Here is a 17,855-nt window from a genome sequence, read left to right as displayed (position 1 = left end):
AACAGAGAAGAGGAGAAGCTTGTGGCTCTGCTTTTTGAAAAGGCAGGAGGGTGCCTCTGGTGTTTTTCCCCCCCTTAACCTCTGCCAACCTACTGCTGCCTTGGGACAGAGAAGTTAAACCAAGCCAAAGGAAAGTCCACTTTGGACATGTACTAACCTAGCAAAGCCTTCGGGAGGAAGAGAAAACAGACTTGCAGGAGTTTGTTGGCATGGTAAGGCATGTGTTGCCTTTACGTTGAATTACTTACCCACTGGGTTTCTTGAGCGAGAAGACTGGTGTGCGCGTGGAGTGCTCACAAGCGTGTGCGAGGAGGAGGAGCAGGTGGCAGTGCTCGGTCTCGGGGTGGACGTGTGGGTTGTGTGTGTGGGGAAGCAGATGTTTTGTTCTTTCCTTGCACCCTCCACCTTCTGGTTTTAGGTGTTTCTCTTGGACTGTAAGAAGCTAAAGGCAGTAGATGAAAACAATGACTGAACTCAGATTTTTTTTTTTTTTTTTTTTTCCTTCAACTCATTTCTGAAAGTGGCAGTGGTCATTTATTGGCATTGGGTAACTGGCTGATCATCGCCTTTTCTTGCTGCTGTTCTTTTCTTTTTTCCTTTTTTTTTTTTTTTTTGCCTGCTGTTCCTTGCTCCTTTTGGTGATGGGCTTCACCTTTGGAATTCAGAGAAATAACAAGCTTTCCTGTTGTGCAGCAACAAGGCTTCTTTATGAAGAGAAATGGGTGTTACCTCTTTCTGTGGGTCAGTGCTTGAAATGAGAAAAACGTAATCACTGGTGTACTATTATCAAACTGTTTATCTATTTTGAGTCCTCTTAAGCTTGGTAGCCTTGTAGTGCAAATTATTTTGGCTCCCCAGGTTGAGGGACTGGCCTCTACTAGCTGGATTTGGTTACCTGTGAAAGGTGATGACAAACTGAGCTTCTGCCCCAAATTCTTGATTTGGTTGCCTTAACTTTCCCCAGGCTGCGTGTATTCACATGGCAGATGGGCACGTTGCTGCTGAGGGCTCTCCAGGTGCTGGCGCGGTGGGGATGACCCCCGAGTTAGGGGAAAACCCAAGCTTTGCAGCTCTGACCTTGCTGTGCCTGTTCCTGGCTAGAATCAAAGCCAGGACACCCTTCTTGCGTGGTATGGGTTCACTCTGTAATGGGTTAAATGGCACAGGATGAGGGAGTAGGAAGCTCTGCTTTTAAATGTTCTGATATTTTAACCTTTTAATCGGATGTTTGTTTGCTTTTGCATAACGAATTGTACTCAACTTCTCAGAGTGAGACTTACCACAGTGTAAGTATAAACTTACAACAGTATACATATTACTTGTAATCTTCCGGTCTTTTTAAGTGTTTGCTGCTCATTTTTCTTATGTTTCCCTTACATTTCTATTTTTCTGTGGAAAATTCTATTTCAGGGTTATTTAAAGAGTTTCTAACTGTGGTGATGACTCACAAGGACATCAGTAAAATTTCTTGTACTGAAACTATTGTTCTGTTTCACTTTTAGAAAACCTATTCTTAAATACTTATGTGGAGATGATTCCAACACCTAAGACAAACATCTGTCGTACACAAAATAAAAAGTGTGACTGTAACCTCAGTGTCCCCCCCCCCCTTTGGACACATACATTATGATTCAGTCATTAGTGATATGATCACATACTTAATTCTTGATGCCTTGCCTAATTGAAAGCACAGTGTGGTTCTGCTCTGCGAATGCCTGCACATTGGTGTGTGTGACCCGTCTGGTTTCCTGAAGATGTTTGGGAAGTGAATGAAGCAGGAATCTGCAGGAGAGAAAAGTACCTCATGGTTACAGACAGTGGATGATGCTGTCCTGAAGTTCTGGTGTTTATCTGCACATTTTTGGCTCTAGCTTTTCAGACAAAGCTGTTCCTTCCCTTTTGAGGGCTCAACTTTTGGTTCAGGGATCTGACCCTCAAATTCAGGCAATTGTTACTTTTTTGAAAACTGCAAGCAAAAATGTCTAAGATGTATATGCATGTATACACCCATACATATATACATGTATGAAACTGTTGGGATGGTGGTGTTTAGTTCTGTGTGTGTGCGTGATGCTTTTGTGGTTTTCCATTTGTGCCTGTTATGGTTGCAGCATAGGTACTATAGAGCGGTTGGACAGTGCGCGTCAGATACCAGCTATGATCTGAGAAAGTTCAAACATCTCTTGGTTCCTGTTTTGGAACATTTATTACAGAAAAACTGGTTTAATTTAGTAGCTCTACTTGCGTTTCAGGCTGTCTTATAGAAACATCTGGTTCTCTCACTGTTCTTGTGTTTCTGGTCAGTTACAGAAAATCAATGAAGAGCTAGTGAGGTCAGCGCTGCTTAAGATCTTACTATTTCAGTGAGGTTTCAGTGCAAAATTGAAGATGATAATTAGCCATTCAGTTAAATTTTTAGTGAGGAAGACTTGCATAAAGACAGTCTTATTCTCCTTGCTTCTTTCATGTAAACCCAGTGGGGGGATGGCTGCTGCTAGCTCTGGCTATCCACAACTGGTGATTCTGGCTAAAACACTTGATGACTCTTGCAAATATCTTTGCTTTTGTTCCTTCACTCCTGTGAAAGAGACGACTACTAGGTAGATCCACTGTTTATAGAGGCAAGAGAATTTGGGAAGATCCGTAGGGATTCAAAAGTACTTTCTGGATATTTTCTCAAGAAACTGTTAATTTGAGAAGATGAGAATGTAATCAAAATGCATACATAGGGGTTTTTTAATAGCTTTACAGAGGCTTATGATATCATTTGATGCTTAAGCTAAAATCAAAAAACTTGAAATCTTGCAGAAGACTGAAAATGGAGTAACCCTGTGTTTTGACTCAAAGAAGTAGCATTACATTTGTCCCTTCTGACTGTCTGTCTTTTTGTTCATGATACCATGATACCTGTAGTATTCTTTTAATATGACTATAGGAAGGTATGGAAAGTTGCTGTAAAGCCTAAAGGATTAGTTCCATTTAAATGATTTATATCAATCTTTTGGGCGATACAGGAAAGTGCGATACAAAAAACGATAAGTGATTTGAAGGGACTGGCAAGAGAGATTTTGGAACAAATGGGTTTGTAAGCTTAGGAAAAGATCTTGGAGAATCAGACCTTGTGGCAATAGTATAAATGAGTTGTGCAGTTAATAATAAAATGCAGATCTGAATTTTTGGACCAGTAAGGAATACTGAAGAGTTAAACAGAATTGTGAAGAACAAAGTGAAATAAATTGCTATTCAAATTTTTAGAAATTAATTCCGTCTCATTCATGATTATGGAAAACAGCTCAGTTAAATGTTCTTTGAAAGACTGTCTGTATAGATTCTGCCTCTTGATTGTCCTAAGAGAAGATGGTTGTTAATAAGGATTTTAATGTGAATTATGATCAATGGGAAGAGCATGTCGTGAATGAACTAAATGGGGCCATTTGTGAGGGTCTCCAGAAGTGGGAGAAGTGATATGTAGCAGATAAACATGAGATTAACATTGAGCAGAGGGGAGAGACCAACATCCTGAATTGTTACTAATAAGCACTAAGGAGTGAACATCAGCCATTCTTTGAGTTGAAAAAGGCAGGCAATTTACTAATTAAAAATAATTCATAAGGTGGCTTCTCTTTTTGTATTCTGCCTGTAAAATAATGTGCACAAGTGAAGCTTGGAGGCAAAGTAGCAAAGTGATCCTATGTAAGGAGGATTTTAGAGTTCATTGCCTTAATGCTTATGCTCCTTTTAAAAGTGTTGTTTTGCTCCTTTCCATCTCTGTGTATACCTGCAAAAGATGAAAAAAATCTTTTTTTGCAAGACTCAGTGTTAAGTAATGGAAATAAAAGATATTACCATTTCTCCCATTACCCTAACTCCTATTAATGAATACAGCGTATGATGTACAGTGCTTTAAAGCCTGAATGAATACTATGTTCAGCTGAAACTATGGAGATGAGATGAACATAGGTAGAATGTACTATTCTTTATTTTGTACATGAAGTACTTCCTGTTCTCATCGTGCTTTTTATACACTAAAGTCATAAGATACTAGTAAAGCGCTGTTCCTTTTCCCTAATTATGCAGCACAATTGGAAATTGTGGGCAAATCTCCTAATCTCCATAGTGACAGCAGAACATTTATCTAATTAGTAGTTTGCCTTTTGGCATTACTTTGAGTAAATTAGCATTTCATTAGATACCCTGGGCTACTGGGAAAAAGTTTCCCAGAGTAGTATTTAGTGTTTCTTCTCAAGAGTGTATTCTGAATTAGCATAGGTTAATGATATCCTTTGTAACTGGAAAGACACAGAGTAATAATACTGTTGTTATTCTTAATATCAGAGGGCTGCGCTTGGAGGTGCTTTGCTTTCTTTAATCCTCAGGAGCCAGAGTAAAAACTTAGTCACCTTATTTGATGACTTGCTCATTCCTCAGGGGTAAAAAAAGGAGGGGGAAAAAAAAAAAAGTGGAACAGGTTTGAAATACAACCTCCTACCTCCACCCTTTCCCTTCCTCTAGAGGATGAACTTCCCTTTTGGATTGCAAACAGTGCAAAGCATAGTGGTGAGGACTAACCCAGAAGTCATGCTCTATCACTTGCTAATTATAAATGAGCTCTTCTGCAGTATTTCCAACACAGCTGATCCAGAATAATCAAAGACTATTTGTATTCTTTTGTTGCGTATATAAATCAGTGGTAGGAAACTGGGTGACTAAGTTTTGGTGCCGACTGCCAGATAAGAAGTGTGGGTGCTTATCGTGCTTTCCAGAACCATAACTTTGATGGAAAGTTAAAAGAGGTAATTCATCAAAGATGGATTCTCATTGGTTTTCTTTCCTAGTGTTAAAAAGAGCAGAAAGAAAAATCCATGTATGTGATAAAGGGTTGCAATTTCCTTTCCTTGAGTCATTGGCTGTTTCAGACCCTTCAAAGAGTCATTGGCTGCCGCCTGTGGCAGAGGATCGGTATGAAGTATGGTGTTAAATATTCTCCTTTTCCCAAAGTGGCCTTTGCATTTACATTTGTACCACCATTTACATTTACACTGCCGTTGTCGCAGTTGCCTTTTGGTAGATGGAGGCATGTAAAGGACCCGTCAGTTGTTTTGCCAAATCCAGAGGAATGAAACATCTTCTGACTGCTTGGCTACCAGGCTGGATTTTGTATCTAGTAGCACAACGCATCTGGAGCTTACAGTATTTGTGAACTTGGAACCAGTTACAAAAGGGACCCCCAGTGTGGTGTTGACACATGAAGGTCCAGAGTAGCCTGTCCAGCTGGGCTCAGTGACGGCAGTTTCTCTGCTTCTGGGCTGGGTTCTCCGAGCAGATGGTCACTTACCTTTCTGGTGGTGAGGCAGGACAACCATGTACTTTCACCTGCCCTTTGGTAGGTGTTTTCTTGTTTCCCTGCCCTGGGAAGGCTTTTTTCCTCATTTCTTGTGATTTGGCACTGGGTTATCTCATGGTGAGAGAGGAGCTCATGTTACTTTCTAGCTCTTCCCTCGGGCATCTTAAGTTACCCCTCTCGATCTGGTAATTATTTTGTATTCCTGTGCAATGAGTCAGCCACAGTTTTGGGGTGGATCTTCCTAGATTTTCTGCTGTGACGAGCTCCCTGTAAAAAAAACAGGAAACTAATTTTCTAACTTTGATCAAATCTGGCTTTTTTTAACAACAAATGGAACAATTAATGGAAAACTTGAAGATGAGGGAAGACAGGATGGAAATAAAGAGGGTTTATTAATAGCTCTTTCCCTCTTCAGCGTCATTGCAGGCAGGTTCCTGCTTTCAGGTGTGGTCCTCGGTTACCTCGGTACCCTTGTAGAAAGTTCGTATGGGTGTCCAGTCCTCCCTCCTGGTGCCTGGGAAAGTCTTCCCTGCAGCCACTGAAGCCGGTTAGTGCCTGGCCCTAAAATGACAACGGCAGAAAATCTGGGTCTTGGTTGACTGCACTCCCCCTTGCTGCAGAACCCCAACTCTTGGCCGCCACACCTTGCACTGTCCCTTGGCTGTATCCTTCCTCATAGGGGATGTTCAGCAGCTCACGAAACAGCTGCTTCTTCCTTCCACCTCCATCCAGAGGCCCAGAAACTCTACTTAAATGTACTGTAAATGTTCTCTCTAAGAACAGAGAACAGTCGGTCATATCCTAGATATACATTTGAATTAACTTCTCTTTCCTTATAGGATTCTGAAGGCACTGTGATAAAACCCTTTAATCTCCTTCTACATGTTCAAATAAATTTCTCTTGTGTTTGTTAGTTGCGTTGATATTGTTGTTACTGAGCACGGTCTAGTGAATGTGGATTTGGGACTGCATAAAATTGCCAAACAGCCCCCATTTTCTTATCCACACCCGACATATGGTTTGTTTTAGGGAGATCTTGTCTGAGGACCTGGAAAATGTGAAGGCGATGTTAGAGGTATGTTAGAGAGAATGACTGCTGTAATCTAATGATCTGAATTTTGTTCTACAGCTTGATGACTGCACCCTGCAATTGTCTCACAATGGTACCTATCTGGATCTCGAATCCACCTTAGCAGAACAAAGAGATGAATTGGAAGGCTTCCAGGAGGATGCTGGGTAAGTAAATGTTTGCTAAATTTAGATAAATAGGCATATTTTTCCAGAAGCATTGAGGTTTCGGGAGTATATGTGGTTAACTTGGTACATTCAGGTTAGCATAGGAACAGAAAAAATAGAATTCTTTCCTCTGTATGCATGTATGTCTCGCCCTTTCTGTGATTAAGAATTTTATGACGTCTCTATCTACATTCACTCTTACAGTTTCTCTAAAAGAAGACGGCATACTGTAAGAAAACTATCAAGATGAATGTGTTGACTAGTTAATAAATTTTTATAGTTCTTTTGAACTTGATAAATGCGGGTGGTTTGTTCTGAGAACTCTGAGGTCTTTCTTATACCATAGTAGTCAGTGTAGGAGATTATATTGGGGTGGTGCTCCTGAAGTTATAAACTTAATTTCTTTGTGCCTTGAGATTTAAGTCCTCCTTTTATATTCTTGGAGAAAAAGACCTGTACTGATTTCTTTTTTACTCCTGGAATATTGATTTAGCCAGCCTGGTGTGTGTGTGTGTGTGTTTTGTTGTTTGAACATTCTCTTCTCTTGCCTTTTTTTTTTTTTTTTTTAATTATTGAGGGCACACATGGATTGCTGTGTCACAGCTTTCCATAAACCATCTCTGATGAGAACTGAGAGTGAAAACAAAAGTTAGCATCAATGTGTGTCTGTGTGAATGCACATACAAAATTTGCTTTTTAGAAGACTTTTTCTAGGCCTTTTAGGTGATTGTCTTGTTTTAGATATGAAATGAACAGACAGTCTAGAGCTATTTGTGCCTTGCTGCTTGCTATAATGGACTGGATAGTTGTAATTAATTTTATGGGTGCGTTTTGGCATGGGCTTCGTGCATGTGAGTAACGTAGCTGGGCCAGAAGGAAATTAACTGCATTCTGAATTGGTCAGGGCTTGTTAACACTAAGAGATGCAGCCCTTTTGCTGATACTGGTTTCTCTACTTTTTGTGACAGCTGTCTTGCCTTTGATTGATGAATATTTCTTACAAATTTAAACTGTGCCTCTGGAGATTATGTGGACAAGAATTTTAAATATGTGTGCATTTGTGTATGTCTTCATACATACCAATTTTTGGGCATGTTTTTACTATTGGAAAATAAAGAAACTGTTCTGTTGGAAATTAAATTAGTTAGAAGAGAGTTCCTCAATAGACAGAGTAGCCAATACAGCTAAACTGAGCCTCCCTTCCTATGCAATAGGAGTGTTGAGTGTAGCAGTCGATCTAGTGTTCAGTTTTATGCAGAGGTGATAAAAATTGTTGCAAAGAACATCAAGTTTGTATTTCCAGCTAACTTTTTTATTAGTTGAAAGCAAGTAAGATGAAGGAAAAATCTTTTCTTTTTATAGTTGTTTGTAGTAGTATGTGTGAGTTTGTCAAGTCACGCTTTCTTTCCCTTCCATTGATGTCTGCATGATAATTCTAGTAATTTTCACTTCATTGCTTTTGATACCCCACAATAGCATTGCCACGCAATTCGGCAAGCCAGGGATGACTTGGTATTTTTCTTGCCAGATTTTGCGCTTGAAATGGCAAGCTACCTTCCACCTTGTTTTAATTTCTGCTTCCTTTGGGCACATAAAATCAATGATACGAATTGTTCCTGAAACGCGATTCTAATTTTCTCTGTGGTGCCTATCATAGGGGAAAAAAACCCTCAACGCAAAACATGTGGAACTACCTGTGCTGCTTGGAATTTCACGTCTACTGTGTTGTTCTGAGCTCAAAGATCAGGTTATGTTTTTATGTACTTTGCATGCGTGTGCAGGCCTCCTCTTAATTGCGCAATCTGTTGTCAGTTGAGTAAAGTAAATTGCTTCTTCCAATGGCTTGTCCTGCCAGGTAATGTGAAGTCTGCTGGGAAGTCCTTCATTCCTCTGCAAAGATGAATAGGGAGGTATGAAACTGGGTGTACTAAGGTGCATCACAAAAGCTTGGGCTACAAATTATTATTGTAATTATCTTTTGCAGTGGGTTTTGTGAAACGAAAGAGAACAACTGTTGTGTCTCACCTTCACTGGTCTTTGCCCTGTTCTCTGAAGTTGCCCCTCTGGTAACTGTGGGCCGATACGAAGTGCTGTGTTTTCACGTTTCGGCTGCCTGCCTTGGGTGCAACGCCAGGACAGGCTGTGTTAGATGCTGCCATTGTAGCTGTTGTGACCCATTTTCTTTGATGTCTTCCTACTACAGTCCTCCTTCAGACCCTGCTTTCTTACCTTCACGATAAATTACGTAGGTGGTGTTAGTTGAAAAGGCTGAAGTGAGAATGGAGAGAAGGAAGAATGAGGGGGGTGTTGGGGAGTAAATCAGGTACGGGTCAGGCAGAAAATGAAGAAAGTAGCTTGGCAGGAAAGGATCTGACGGTTTTGGGAACTGCGAGCTGAAAGCAAATCAGTGGTTATGGTGTTGTGAAAAAGGTAAGGGGCATCCTAGGGTGTGGAGCAGGAATTTAGCCAGTGAAGTGCAATGAACTTGGTGTCTTCAGTACTGGTGAGGACTCACCTGGATTTCTGTATTCCATTTTTGTCCATATTTTGTGAGAGAATGGGAGGATGATGAACAAGAACAACCAGAACTTCAGAAATCTGTGCCATAGCTTCCCCCTATGACTTAGTAACGTTGTCACTTCAGGGTAAATGCAACTTGTGTGATGTTATCCAGAAAAAAGGAATATTCTGGACATAGGGTAGCAAGTGCAGTCAGTAATGTCTCTCTCCGTCCCAGGTTTCTAGCAAACTAAACTCTGTTTTTTGGTCTTGCAGCTCTGATCTTTTGCCCCTGCAGAGACCAAGGTGCTGAGCTGAAGTGCTCCCGAGCTGGAGCTGCTGGCTGTAGACGTTGGGTGCTTAGCAGCAGCCTTCTGTCTGGGAGCGACTGGCCGCAGAAACCACTTAGTCTCTCTCTTTCTCTCTGGGTCATTTCAAGGTCCTGCTCTTAATCTTCAAAGCTTTTAATTTTCTGAGATTAAGCTTCCTCAGGACCTGCCTTTTTGCCATGCTGAGGCTGTTGTGCTCATCAGGGTCACTGAAGCTTGCTGAATTCTGAATGAAGGATTTAGTAGCTGGATATTCATGGCATTTTTTAAATTTTAGATCCTCGACTGTGGAAACGCCTATTAAGAGTGACCAGAATGTCCTGCAGTCTGGCTGTGTTCAGCATCTTTTTGCCAAATGTTCCTGTTTGCCCAGGCAAAACTATGAAGATTTTTATTTTTCAATACACTGCTGAAAGGATTTTAAATAAATAAACAAACCATGCAGGAGACACAATGTTACAAATTTTTATTGGTGTGAGAGGCTGCAGGTGTCTGTTTCATCTTGGAAGGATTGGATGAGTATAGTGAAAAATGAGAAGGATTTTTCTTCAAGAAGAAAGAAGGGGATGGTGGCAGTTAGGCTGGAGGTTTATGATGTGTATCTGTAAATAACAGGTATAAGAAACACATGCACTAATACACAACTTCAAATGAATCCTCTTCTGTTACTGAATATAATGAAAAGAGGCTTTTAGTAGTTGCTGTCCGCTCCAGCAGAATCTAAACTTCTGTTTAGGGAAGAAGAAGAAAACCCAACACATGTGCCCTCAGCCTGTAGAGCTAACTGAGCAAAACATGGACAGGGATGGGACTCTCTTCCTCTGTCCACAGCTCTCGCTGCTGCCATTTGCACCTTTGGGAATAGCTCTGGGATTCAGGAGAATTGGATTGTTTTTATATGGTTGTTTTTTGGGAGGACAGTCAGCATGAACAGTTGGCCAAGCAGTGAGGCTGGCCCTGCAGAAGGTGTCACAACCGGGAATTGGATCAGTAAGAGCATGTAGGAAAAGTGCCTTTCTGTTCAGGTCTGGCATGTATTCATGGTTTGTTTGCTTGTTGTTGTTGGGGTTTTTTGTTTGTTTTGCAAAACACCCCCCCCCCCCGCTCTCAACAGAAGTTACTTTGTGGAGGCTTAATTGTGTAAGGAGGTAATGTGGAGGTAGTTTACGTGGGCTGGCTGTTTTGTTAAGGTGCCTGTGACAGGTAATGCTCTTTTCCTTTGTTTACTTGAGATTTTATAGAGCGAGCAAGAATTGTCAAGAAATTTATGTTTTTAAATTACCATATAATTGCCCAAGTTCTTTTTATGGGCATGTCTTAACAGGCCCTAATGATAGCCCACAAGGTAACGCAGTCCTAAATCACAGAACACAAAAGTTTCTTCAGACAGCACTCTGTAAGCAATGGAGATTTCCTGAGGGAATACGTTTTCAAGACTTCTGTTCAGCAGAAAGATTGTTTTAAAGTACTTCTGACAAATCACTTCAGTGCTAATGTTTTTGCATTCCTTCTAGACACCCTGTCCCAAGCCATTTTGGCTAGGTGAGTCCCATTTAAGTTAGAAGCCAGACCTTTTCCCTCTTGATGCTGCTGTTCATTCCAAGCTTGATTTGGAACCTGTTGAAGGCAATGGAGTCTGGCAGGGATCTTTAATATTCTTTTCCTGCTTATGTACTGTATTTTTTAACCGCTTAGACTTTGATTAGCACAATTGTGAGAATGAAAATTTTTCGTCACTTTTTTACGTGGGGAAGTTGGGGATGCATTATAAGGTTAACCTCGTTTTTGTCTAATAAAAATGATGTGGCTCATTTCTTGAAGCAGTACTACCAACTAGCAGAATCTATGTTGATTTTGTATTAGTTTGAACAGAGTGTATTTGTATTAGTTCACTGTTGGAAAACTTTCTTAACTTATGATAGCTTTCTTTCCATGTTTTGTCTTGATGTTGTTTCCATGTTTCTCAGTTCCAACAGCAAGAAAAATAAGGGAGGTGCCTGTGAGAGATTGTCATGGTGTTGCTGCAGACAGTAGAGACTGTGACTGCTTATTGCAATGATTTACTCATGTTTTGAAAAATGTATTAGTCCACCTGAATATTTTGATTTCTGTGATATTTAGTTAGTATTCTGTCCAAATGCTGAATCTGAGAAATGTAATGGATGGTCGCAATAAAAACATGGAACAAAGCAAACAAACAAAAAAACCCCCAAGCTCCACCAAACCAAAAGCCCTAACAAAACCCCCAAATACAAACAAACAAACAAAAAAACCAGTCAAAACAAGCTTCTTTCTATCAAGAAGACTGAATTAGTTCAGGAAATTGGTGCACACTTAGAGGAGGTGGGGTGTGGAAGATTTTATTGTGTTTTGCTTAAGGTGCTCTTTATACGTCACGTATCATGCATCTGTCCAGTGCAAGATTTTGAGCCGAAAGGCTCAGAACTGTAGAGGAACATGTTGCTATGTGGGCCTGAGTGACAGAGTGACTCAAATGCTTCTGCTTTTGATCTCGGCCTTCTTAGGCTTGAATAGCCTGGTGTGTTCAAGGGTTTCCTGAAGTGGGACCCTCCTGCTTTCTCTCATGCTCTTTGGTTTGAGTCTAGATATATTCAGGCTGTGATATAGCTGAGAGTTTACGGTAAATTTTGGCAAGTATAAGACTTTATACAGGGTAGCGGTATTCCAGTCTATAATGTATCAGGCTAAGATATTGATCCATGTTTTGAAGTGAATGATTAGCTAAAACTTTAGTGTTGCAAAATAAATGGCCGTAAAGATTAAGTTTTCACATTTCTAATGAAATACATTGATTTTTCTCGATGGCTATGTTGGTGCTTTTTTAATTCCCTCCCTTCCAAAGTTTGACGGCAATAGCTGTTACTACCCATGTTTTCAAAACTTTATGCAGCTTTTTAACTTCTTAATTTTTAATCCTAATAAAATGTCTTTGTTTATAAAAGAAAAAATTCATTAGAAAGAATGTTGAAATTAATCTTTAGGTGGAACTGTAGAAATTAATTTTTGTAGTTATCTTGTGATATTCCTTGACAGCAAAATGAAATAAAATAACAGGTCCCATAGACTTTCCCTGCCACAGAACAATAGGCAAGGCATCTCTGAGCATTCATACTTCCAGAGCATGTAATCAAGAATAATTAAGCAAATGTGCCTGCATTTCATAGAGCCTGACAAATGAGACATGTGACTTTGAAGGATCTGCCCTGGAAGTAGGATAGAGGCAATTAACACTTGAATGTTCCACCACAGAAATTATTGACCAGCTATGAGAAGAATTTCTTGTCAGTGGATCTTCTCGACAAGGTATCTTGTGAAGAAGATGGTTGTCAAATTGAGCTTTCCTACTAGTAGTAAAATGCTACTACTTTTGTAGTTAAAGAATGAAGACTGTTGTGTGAATGTAAAAGGTACTTGGAAAACAAGCATCTGAATAAATAATAGCAAACTTGAATAAATTTTACTCCACACCAAAGCTTGTTTTCTCGTGTACTCTCAGCTTTAAAGCTGGCTTGATCGTGTGGAAGCAAATATCTTCTGTATATATCTAGGTCAGAGACTGCAAGCTGCTTTGCTCACGCCAAATGAGACAAAATGTAAGACCTGTGGGGGCTTGTGGAAAGAACTGGTCCTCACCTGCTTCAGTGGGCTGGCCAGGAGGGAGCTGGAGGGCGGCAGTCAGTGCAGAAATTACGGCGATCACCAGTATCTGTGGTCTGTAGTTGAAGCCTGGGGATATCAAATGGGGCTGCACTCAATGCACCTTACAACTTTGTTCCGGTCTAGAAAGAGAACCTTCAGGCAAGTAGCCTACAAAAAAAGTTGAGATGCTGCATAGTCTCACTCTCATCGACGTGTTGACGTGCCCTTCAAAGGGAAGCAGAGGTGGTCTTGCTCTTTTTCCCAGTGCCCCCAGTCTTCCAAGCTGAGCCATGTTCCTTCCAGCCAAGAAGGAGCCAACATCCATAGTGGTGCCTTCCACGACTTGGACGAGGAGGCAGGTCATTGCTTCACGAGCTCTTCCCCCTCTACGTGGTTTTGGTTTTGGGGCAGCACAGCCTGGGTGGTTGGTGGACCTGACTGGGGCGGGTCATGGGCAGCTCTTACAGGTGATGCTTGTGCAATGTGAAGGAACCCAGTCATCTTACCCCATCATCTGTGAGTAGCGTCAAAAGCTCATGCAGGCTTTTGGGGTGTGGGACAGCACTTCAAATCCCAAACATTAAAACATTCTGCAGTCTGGTTTTGTCCTGTGGAGTTTTTTTTCGTGGTGGTTTTTTTTTTTTTTGGCAAGGGTGTTTTTCTGTGTGGTTTTTTTTTGTTTTGGTTTGGTTTTTTTTAGGCTTGACTCATTATTTTATAGCTTGTGGCTGTCAATACCAAAACAGCTGTGTCTCTTTCTCTCCCACTTTGCCTCAGAGTTTATTCACAGCTCTGTGTTGTCGAGGGAAAAATCTACATCTGTACCAAGGTATCTGTGGAAACATTTGAAGATTTGCTATTTTTGAATTTTAGTGATTACTGCTGGCAAATGAATGCCATGAGTGCTTTTCTTAAAAAATGATTTCCATTGCAAAATGTATTAAAAAATACTGTTGTGCTTAGCTCTCTCCCAGGCCATTGCCTACGAAATACAGTGCCAAACCAAAAAGTGTGTGAATAATTTTTACGATTTTTCCTAGGACAACCTTTTTTAAAGATAGTCTAATTTGGCATTCAGGTTTACATGTGAAAATAGCTGAGGAGTCCAGTATTTTAGGATGGAAACTTAAATGAAAACAGCTTATAGAAACAGCTGATGCCAGGTGTTTTATTTAAAAACATTTAATTTTATTAACATTGAAGCTCCTTAATAGCTGCATTTGCTCTCTGCCCTCCTCATCGATGATGAGGTTATAAGCTAAGTGAGCAGCTCTCGAGGCTTGGAAATGTGTTTCTCTTCAATTTGCGAGGAGGAAATCCCTTCCTCTCTCCAGAAACAGATCATCTGCGGGACTTCAGGTAGGGCTGCCAGAAAGCGCTGTAGGACTGCTCTGAACGTGATTCCTGTTGCGAGTAAAACCATCCATTTGAGGATCCAAACCTCGAACAACAGCAGCACCATGCACACCCACTGTCTGCTGGTGCAGCTTGCAAACTGGTGTAGTATTGCAGTGTAATTGCCCTGAGCGTGTGGGCAGCTGAGTGAGTTTGTGCTGGGTAATTAGTAAAAGCTGTGAATTTACTACACTTCCTATTCCACAGCAATTATTTGTGTGTGTGCTTCTGCCCTGGGGTAAACACAAAGTAGATGTGTATAAGCAAGCTCAAACTCTGTTTATCCTGTGGGAATTCATCTGTCTACGCACTTGGTGTGTATGTGTTTGTTTTACCATTGACTAAACTAAGGTAATAATCCGCTTCTGATAAAAATAAGCGTCTCCAATTTAACCTCCAGTTATGAACTAGCAGTTTAAACCACTGCAAATCTGACTAGCCCAGGATCTCCAGTAAGAGAGCTGTGAAAATTGGTGACTTCTGCCAGGTTTAAGACCACAGCAGTACAGCAAAATAGTAATTTATTTCATGTGTGCTGCTCAGTAATTGTGCTCGCTAGCAAAAGCATTGATGGCCCAGCAATAAATGCAAAGCCAATTTCCTAAATAGAATTAATATGGAGAAGTGAGTGGCCCGAGGGCAGTGTGTTATATTTAAGAACTTGTATGAGAAGTTATGAAGGAGCCCTTGCCAAATATGATGCTAATGGAAAACTTCCAAAAAGCAGAAAGGGACCCAAAGAAGTATGTTGATCAATGCAAAGAAAAATTTATTTTTATGTACTTACATACAAGCATGCATGTTCTACTGCAAAGTCAGACAGTTTTAAAATAGTTCTTGCCGAGTCATGTTAAACTGATCACATTCTGAGAAAGACCTTAATTGGCCAATTAAGCCAGTAGGACATAGCTTTGAAATGTGTTCTGTGTCGCTTTGGTTAATCTTTTCTTTAGGTTGTTATCTTTTTAGTATCATCAATGAAATTGGAAAATCATGAAAGATAGAGTTTTTTTCTTTAAGGTGTTAGATTTCTAGTAGAAGGAAAAATTTATGAAAAAGTTATTAAAACCATTTTTTACAAACTAAGTCAGTTTTTTTGCTTATTTTTAATTATGAATAAATAATTATGAAAAAAAAATTAGAGCTCTCTTTTGGTACTCTAACTTAGAATTGGGTCAGGTAGCAGGGGCCTTTATGGGAATGAAAACGATTGTGCAGGTGCTGTCTGCTTCTGCTCTGCAATTATGGAACTTCTCATGAAGTTGGTCTGGCACTTTGTTCTCCTGGAACCAAAATTGTGGGAGCACCAGAGGGACCTATTGCCTGAAGAAGTGGAAACAGCAAGTGACCCAGCTGGGGGAGATTAATTTATTTTACTTTCTTTCCTGCCCTTGTCCTGTAGGTTCTCAGTTCTGATCCCCCCCCCCCCCCCCCCCCCCCCCAATCCTGATATTTCAAGGCATCAGCTTCTCCAAGTGCAAAATGAAAATCCTAACGTAACAGGAACTTCAAAGTGGAGGTGATAGAAAAACCACATGACCAGAAATTACCTGGAGTAAAGATTCCTGGGAGGAATGTGCAGCCAGAGTTTGAGAGCTACTGACAGTGGTGGGAAATATAGAACCTGAGAATTGGAAAGCATTGGTCAAGTCATGTGTCATCTCCGCAGAAGAATGCAACGCAAGGTTGAACTAGAAGTGAGGAAACGAGCCTTCTGTTTTTGTGTTTTACCCAGAAGCAATATTATTGTTAAAATAGCACTTCTAATGTAAATCTCTTCACCATTTGCCAACTCAAAGTTTGTGTTTTCTTAATGCAGACATTTAAGATGAAGATTTAACTGATCATGCTATCAGTGTTTCACAGAATGACAGGGTAAACTTCCTGCTGAAAACAATTACATATGGATTGAACTTTTGGGGTGGGAAGGGACACAGCTTTGTTCATGAGTAAGGACAGCTCTTGAAAAATGGTCACTTGTTGAATGCGAAGGCAGCAGTCAGCCCTCAAATATTTTAGGGGCTGTTGGAAGGTTATTGTTTTAGTGTGTGGAAATTGAGCTATTAGCAACTGAGAAATAACTAGCATGATGGTTCAGAAAGTAGGGGAAGAGGGTGGGGAGGGGATTCTCATTGTCCAGCTTCTGAGGCTTGCTTGCATATAAACTATCAAAAAGGACAAATGGAACAAATGTTCCCCCATTTTAACTTGCTGCTTTTCACAGTGTGTCAAAGTGATTCATTGTCTTCTGGCAAAAATCATTGCCTTGTGGTGAGGTACATAGAAGACTCCACCCAGGCTTTTACTGACACGTACTCAGAATACATTAGTAATAAATAATTAGGCACTATTAATGTGGCTTATAATGCATACTTGGTGAATCCCTTGAATGTTTCACTCGACCCTTTTGAGTTTCTCATTTTCTTCCCTCTTCTCCTTCCATCCTATTTTGTTTCTATTTAAAAAGAGGAAGAAAAAGATGAAAACCCTGCCTAGTAAATGTTACGCTTGGGAAGAGTAAGTAGGTGGATGTAAAAACCCAACACTTTGTAGTGACTGTATGTAGTCCTTATTTGCACAGTTACAGGGATAAGAGTGTGTCAGCCAGGGTGCTTTTCCTCTCATCAGCATTCAGGTGTAACTTTTTGGATGGTATATAGGTTGTTAGTAGGGAATGAGGTAGTTAATTTTTAAATTCATGTTGGCAAACACAGAACATATTGGAATAATTTACAGGAGAAAAAAACCTGTACAAGTCTCAGCATACTTTGTTCCTTTGCATACTGTTGCTTACACTAATAATTTTCAAGATTTTGCCTGCCCAGTTTTTCTTTAGGGAATATGCTGTTGGGATTAATTTCTACTGAATTAGTCAAGTTTTAATTATTTATTTATATATATGTATTCAGGCATCTGAAGAGTCTCTGTTTACGTATTTTTATCCACTCTTGTTTAAATGATTGTTACTTTAGTAAATGTGTTATGGTCCAGGAATGCTCTGAATAAAACAACTATGTTAAACAATCAGATGACTCGCAAGTGTATTGCAAGAACAGGATGCGGACACATTCTGACTTCACGCGAAGTTTTTAGATGGAAAAACTGAGGTAGGAAAGGAAAGTCCACTGACTTCATTTGAAGATGAGTGTGTGTTTGCCTCCAACTGCCTGTCATGTACCAGAATGGGTTACCAGTGCTGTCAGTCATTTGAAGTGTGTTGGAGGTGAATCTTAGCATTTAAAAGACTGTTTTTGTAATTATTTATTTCCTGAGCTCCTTTGTTTCCATTACTCAATGAGAATAACATGAACTTGAACATGATACTTGGATCATTGGATGATGATCTGTGAAGAACTTCAAAAAGGTTATTTGTTTGGGTAAGATTTGTGGGT

General features: G+C 40.2%; 1 protein-coding gene across 3 annotated transcripts in view; it reads left to right on the top strand.

Annotated features, from left to right (window-relative positions):
- FHOD3 (formin homology 2 domain containing 3) overlaps positions 1-17,855 on the top strand; it is a 387,204-nt gene that overhangs the window by 28,927 nt on the left and 340,422 nt on the right. For all 3 annotated transcript variants that reach the window (XM_010573877.1, XM_010573894.1, XM_010573885.1), the window contains exon 2: positions 6,474-6,580. In XM_010573877.1, the coding sequence (XP_010572179.1) occupies positions 6,474-6,580 (107 nt within the window). The remainder of the gene's footprint in view (positions 1-6,473; positions 6,581-17,855) is intronic.

The sequence above is a fragment of the Haliaeetus leucocephalus genome, unplaced genomic scaffold, assembly GCF_000737465.1.
Source record: "Haliaeetus leucocephalus isolate CR32 unplaced genomic scaffold, Haliaeetus_leucocephalus-4.0 Scaffold3, whole genome shotgun sequence".
Classification (NCBI taxonomy): Eukaryota; Metazoa; Chordata; class Aves; order Accipitriformes; family Accipitridae; genus Haliaeetus; species Haliaeetus leucocephalus.
The sequence above is the reverse complement of the archived record's forward strand: the minus strand, read 5'-3'. Positions and strand labels throughout refer to the sequence as shown.